General features: G+C 46.2%; 1 protein-coding gene across 1 annotated transcript; it reads left to right on the top strand.

Moving 5' to 3' along the window:
- Nucleotides 1–3,432: 3,432 nt before the first annotated feature.
- On the top strand, nt 3,433–5,052 carry LOC123135202 (uncharacterized). The gene is made up of 3 exons (XM_044554278.1): nt 3,433–4,216; nt 4,299–4,524; nt 4,620–5,052. Exons 1-3 carry the CDS (start codon nt 4,175–4,177, stop codon nt 4,868–4,870), a joined length of 519 nt encoding a protein of 172 aa, XP_044410213.1. The 5' UTR covers nt 3,433–4,174; the 3' UTR covers nt 4,871–5,052.
- The last annotated feature ends 1,080 nt before the right edge of the window (nt 5,053–6,132 follow it).

Below are 6,132 nucleotides of genomic sequence, written 5' to 3'. Positions count from 1 at the left end.
AGGGGGTGGAGGGTGGAGCTCACCACACCACACCAGCCAGGGTTAATGGAGAAGGCTAGCATGTCACAAACATTGTTATGTTTTATTTTCAGAAGAAGATAAAAGAATATCAACCTCTACTTTCGAATAAGATAAAAGAAGATCATCCTGTAGCTTGACCGTGTTTGATCATCTTGCTGCTGCGAGCCTCAGGTGGCCATTCACACCATGGTTGCAACCATCACCCTGCTGTCCTGCAGGTTAAGACAGACCTCTAGTGTCAGTTCTAAAAAAAAATGTCTTCAAGTAATAACAAACAGTAAAGCGCATAATCACACTGAAATCATATCCTGTCAGTCCACAAGCGTGCTCTACTCCGCTGACTAGCAAACAAAACAGCATTTCAGAAGTCTAACACGACGGTGAACAATGCATACATATATATTTTTTTCCCTGTTCAATTGTTAATAGCTGCTATAAAGCATCTAACTTGTGATGTTTTCAGGGAAGAAGAAATCAACCGATCATCAAGCAATCAAGCAAGCAAGCAACATCGCGTCGGCACAGCAGCTAGCATCATCATCGGTATGTATGGATTGATTTGTACAGCACCACCATGACCATCGAATGAACGAACAGGCTTTGAGTAACTAGATAAGAGTAAGAAAAGAAACAAATTTGAGAGCAGAGTAACAATGACTTTGAGTGAGTTGTGAAAAATGAAGAGATTGATCCCTCCCTCCTGTATATCTATCTATCTATCTAGACACGATTTCCCTCTGCTCAAGCAAGATAGCATCAAACAGTGCAGTATATAGAAACTGAATCGGATTGCACACACAATAGCAATTCTGGGGGGTAGGAAGATGGGGTGCAGCTCACCACACCACACCACACCACGTCACGTCAGGGGGTAGGAGGAGGGAGTCCACCTGCAGCAGCAGCAGCCATGAGGGAGGGCTCGTCCTCATCCAACGTCCATCCATCCGTCCATGCAAAGAAAAGGAAAAAAAAAACACCGCACCAAACCCTACCTCTCTCTCACCTCTCCTCCCTTCCTTCCTTCCTTCCGCCGCCTCCCTCTCTCTGTCCCCGATCCAGATCGGCCTCTCCCTCACCCCTCGCACCGCGCCCTCCTTCCCTCGCGCTGTCACCGGCGGCGCCCTCCTTCCTTTCTGTCACCGGCGGCGCCCTCCTTCCCTCGCGCTGCACCCGAACCTCGCTCCCGCTCCCAGATCTTCTTCCTCCTCCGCTGCAGCTAGAGATGTTTTTTTTTTTTTTTACATTTTGTGATTTGGATGATGCAGTCCTGAAGGAGATGGAAAGCGAGGTCCAGAACCTCCGGGACGACAACAACTTATCTTTGTTATGATCTGAATTTCAGGCAACTCACATATCTGAATATTTGAATGGTGTAAGCAACTGCTTTTCCAGGCTGTGACATCCTTATAGATCAGGCGTAATTGTTTGAGTAGATTTTTTTAATCTTAATTTGCTGATTGCCACAATTCTTTGATATTTAGTTTGCAAAGTAAACACCAAAAGCGCTGGTTGCTTGAGTTGATTCCCCTTTATATGATATACTTATGCTCAAAGGGAGTTGGAAAATTAGCAACAAACAAGACATATCACATGATATTAGTCAACAAACTGAACAGCTATTTTGATACTTCTCACTATTGTAGTAATATATTCTAATTGGGCTATTGTTATATCACATTGCAACTCGCATATGAATATATGAGTGTGTCAACATGTGGTCGCACCCTATTTCAGAAGTACACTTTGTGTAGCCAAAAAAAACAACAACAACATAGATGAGCAACATGCTAGAAAATGTGCACCTGCAAAAAGGCATGCAAAAACATGACCATTTGTGAACTGTCTTGAGTAACACAAAAAGTTGTGCGCATATAGTTGCTACATTGGTCCTTCATCTCTGTCTTTTTTAGTACGATACACAATTTTTCATAATTTTGAACAACTTTTAGCAAGTGCACATGTTATAGCATATTACAACCATGATTTTTTCCCCACATTTATTGGAAAATTCAGGGTGCATGTTCTAGAAGTGAGGTGTTGGTGCAGCGAGTTGTGGAAAATTCACATTCGATGTTTTTCAACTGCCAACTGTACTGGGTTGTGATACTGACTGTGTTTAGCTTGAATCAGTTACTCAATTTTGCAATTATATCTCTGAAAATTTGTATTTGACGAAATGGTTATTGTATGCTTATATGCAAGTGAACAGTTGGGAACAAAACCTGTTTGCATCATGTTATTTCCTACTTCTATAATGTGGTGTTTGGAGAGCTGATGATGTTGTATTTATCTGCATGTCATTACCGTGGTCCAGAATATGCTCCACATTCTGTTTAGTTATAATGATCATTAAGTGCTTACCAACATTTTTGCATTTTCCAGTGCTTTATTACTAGTATCTTGCATACAATAGCCTTAACACGGTAATGTAATTCATGGTTGTTTTATACCTGGTTAATAATCAGGTTCAGGTATGCTAGAGTGTAATAACATCGAACTTGTTTCTTGAAAAAAAAAATGCACACCTTATGAGGCACAGCACTCCTTTGTAAATTCACCTATACCTTGTAGATTGTCAACAAATCTATTTCTATCTTCATTCTTTTTCGTGATAACCAAGTTGATTTAGCTGCAATTTTATTTACCCTGTTCTGCTTTTCTTATGCAGCAAAGGAGTTTGAAACTGAAACAGTCCTGTCCAGTTTCACCTGCAAGGACCCCATAACCAAGGAACGGGTCTATGGTCCGCATAATCTAGGTAGTTGGGGCAGTGAATTCAAGCCGGACCAAGATCTGGAACAGGGGGTCAGAAAGGAGCTCCTCGCCAAGATCCGGCGCTACTACGATCGGGTGAACATCATCGACGAAGGCTTCTGCTTTGGCCTACTAGATCCGGTCTCCAACATCGTCGTTGCCGAAGCAATCGCCCAAAGCAAGCTGCTGGTGGTGGACGAGGAAGACAAGGCCGAGCTGGCTGAGGACTCACATGGTCGTCAACGGCCGATACTACGGTGCATTTTTGAGCGGTCGCTCGACGATCTCATCGCCTTTCTGGTGGCCCTCTTTCCCTACCTCACCTACTACAGGGCCGAGTGGTATCTCAACAAGGCTAATTTGGATCCCCTCGTGGCCGCCGACCTCATCATCAAGCACCGAGGGATGGAACAGACCTTCAGGTTTCTATCTGACACCACCGTGGCAGCCGTTGGAATGGCGCTAAGATGTGTTGCAGCTGCCGCCCAGCACCCCAACCCGCGGAAGTTCGCTCTAGGGTGGAAGCTACTGTCCCCTTTTCTCTGCAAGATCAACACCCTGCTTTCACCACCCTACGCAGCCCAAGACCCCGGTCTGCTCATCGACATCCAGGAACTACTTCAGCAACCTGAACCACCTGCTCTTTTCGTCCTGGAGGCTTGCCTCTAAACGCACTGGCAGCAACCTGAACCATCCGGAGATGCAAGTGCCGCTGCTGCCGACTCTGAGGCATTTGCTTCTCACCACCATCCATGGATACTACCTGGAGGCTCTTGCCTGTCTGCCCAAGGACAAGCTGCGGGGCTCGCACCAGTACCACTACAGCTTGCTCCATGCCGGCCACTGCTACGGACCGCTGGACCCTGTCTCCAACATCATCGTTAATACCCTCTGGTATGCCCAAGCCTACCCTCTAAAGCTAGAGAAAAAGATCGACATCGAGGTCATCAGCACCAAAGCCCTGCTGCGAATCGCACTCCGATCCCTGTATGGCCTCGTCTCCTTCCTTTGCACCCGCCACCCCACCCTCACGCTGGGTGAAGCCATGCAACAACTGCAGCTGGCTGGGGCCTATCTCCAAAAGGCCGATGATCCAAGCCATCACGATGGTGGTGTCGAACAAGAAGCCTACATGGCTGCTGCCAAAGCCGCACACCACCCCAAACCTCTTGAACAGGCCCACTTCCTCGGACCATCTAATTCCATGCTCAAAGACTGCTTGGAACTCCTCAACCAAAACGAAGATGCCAAGGTCCGCACATTAATTCTGGGCCACTTCCAAACCAACAGCAAACCTACACAAGAAACAAAAAACACCAACGTGTTAGGCCTGCGGGCTTACAGAGATGTAATGAGAATGATAGGCAACTTCTGGTACTAGCACACCAGTGTGGTGGGAATGGTGAAGTCTGCAATCGAGATGTACAACAAGAAAAGCCAGGTAATTTGCTTGCTCTTTTACACAGATTGACTTGCTGGATGTACATCATCAAAACAATCTGTAACAACTTGATTGCTTGCAGGTACAACCCAGCTATGAGGTCCATGTTATCTGCGGTGTCAATCAGGACGTGGGTGGCCGTGCGGACCCAATGAGGCCCTTTCAACACATTAGCCATTGCTCCCACATCAACTTCCTTGCCACTCAGGTTGCTGGCACTCCAAAGCTCTTCTTTGCCGAGTGTCGCAACGTCGGCTCCAAGGAGGCGGTGTTGTGCTGTCCTGTTGATATGCCACTTCCAGGCTCTGGTATGCTATCTATCGTTTAGCTTTGCACTCTGTCATCAGTTTTTATACGATCCAGAACCATATAGTAAAGTCCGTTGCATGTGTATGCATGGCAGAGCAAGTCCGTTGCCTTTACTGTGAGTCCGGAGGGAGGACCATGGTGCACCCGACGAAGGAGAGTTTCCTGGGGCGTGACAGAGAGTTTGAGGAGATGTTCCGCGGCGAAGGAGACACCAGTGATGACGTCATGTCTCACAGCTATTACATAACCTTGTATTTGGATAATCTGGAGGAGGACCGGATCTACGGCGATTACAGCTGCGACAGTGAACTCCAAGAGGAAGTGCGGTTGCTTGACATAAATTAAGCACATGCATGACCCATCTGATGAAAAACCACCGTCTATTAGTAACCTGTGTCGCCATATTTTATTCCATCTAGAACCTTTATACTCCTCCTATAAGTCAATTGTCCGATCGATGCTGAACATTATTGATGCTTTTTCATTCTGGCCAACATATTGCAGGTAGTGTGTGGATTGTTTGTTCTGGTTTGGGACCAAGTTGATGCAAATCTGTTCTAAATTTTGTCTCTCTAAGTAGTAGTACCTTGCAGTTTGTCTAGATCTATCTTATTTTACTTTTGGCAAATAAAGAAATTATATTTCTTTGCTCAAGGGACTAGATGGTCAAATGTTAGCCGACGCAAACCCTTGATTGTTTTTTTGAAATAATGTCTTGCTGCAACCCTTTAGAAGCATCATCACTTGCTGTAGAGTTTTTGTTCTAGTATTGCAAAACTAATTTCTTTTGTTGTGCTGTTGGTGACATATGGCAAACTCCACACATGGCTTCCTAGATTTACTTCGTTCGTCCCGAATTACTTGTCACGGAACATACTACCAATAGCTATGTACTACACTTTCTATCTCTCTAGGAATTAGATACAGCAAGGGTTATAACAACACACTTGGGCTACTATGTCAGATTTTTACCAGCACTTTGTTCTGTGCATGGCATGGTTGAGCAGGCAATGTAATCCATATCTCACTGGGTCGCAGAAAGCTCGGCTTATTAGTCAAACTAGTTGAACACCCGTAGCATGGCATGGTTGAGCAGGAAATGTAATCCACTAGTTAGGAAAGGCGCGCGGTGCCTGGCTCAACACATTGCCCCGTCGTGTATCTATTTGTCGTCGGGGAGGATGAATCCTCGTAGGGGAGGTCGAATCCTCGCCGGGGAGATTGATTTCTCGCCTGAGAAACATGATTCCTCGCTGGAGAGGCTGCTTTCTCGCCGGAGAACCTCGCCGGCTGCTTTTTTGAGCGCCTAGGGCCAAAGCGAGGCGTTATGCAAACGCCCAGCGCTTATGCGCGCCTAGGCGAGCGCCTAATAGCGCCTTCTTGAACAGTGCTGAAAATGCATCAGTTCAATGCATCAAACTAGCATTGGAAGCATGACATTCCGATCGTCGAGATCTGAAACTGAGCCGGAGACGCAGTCAGGAGCGATTTCTAGGCAAATCCTAAACGGCGCCCGCTGCATCCGTTTTAGTTGTTTTCGTTAACGGGCGCATACCCCCCGCACTGACTTGGGCTCGGCCCATCTACGTTCCTTTTTCTCAGTTTAT

Source organism: Triticum aestivum, chromosome 6B, assembly GCF_018294505.1.
Source record: "Triticum aestivum cultivar Chinese Spring chromosome 6B, IWGSC CS RefSeq v2.1, whole genome shotgun sequence".
In the NCBI taxonomy this organism is placed as follows: Eukaryota; Viridiplantae; Streptophyta; class Magnoliopsida; order Poales; family Poaceae; genus Triticum; species Triticum aestivum.
The sequence above is the reverse complement of the archived record's forward strand: the minus strand, read 5'-3'. Positions and strand labels throughout refer to the sequence as shown.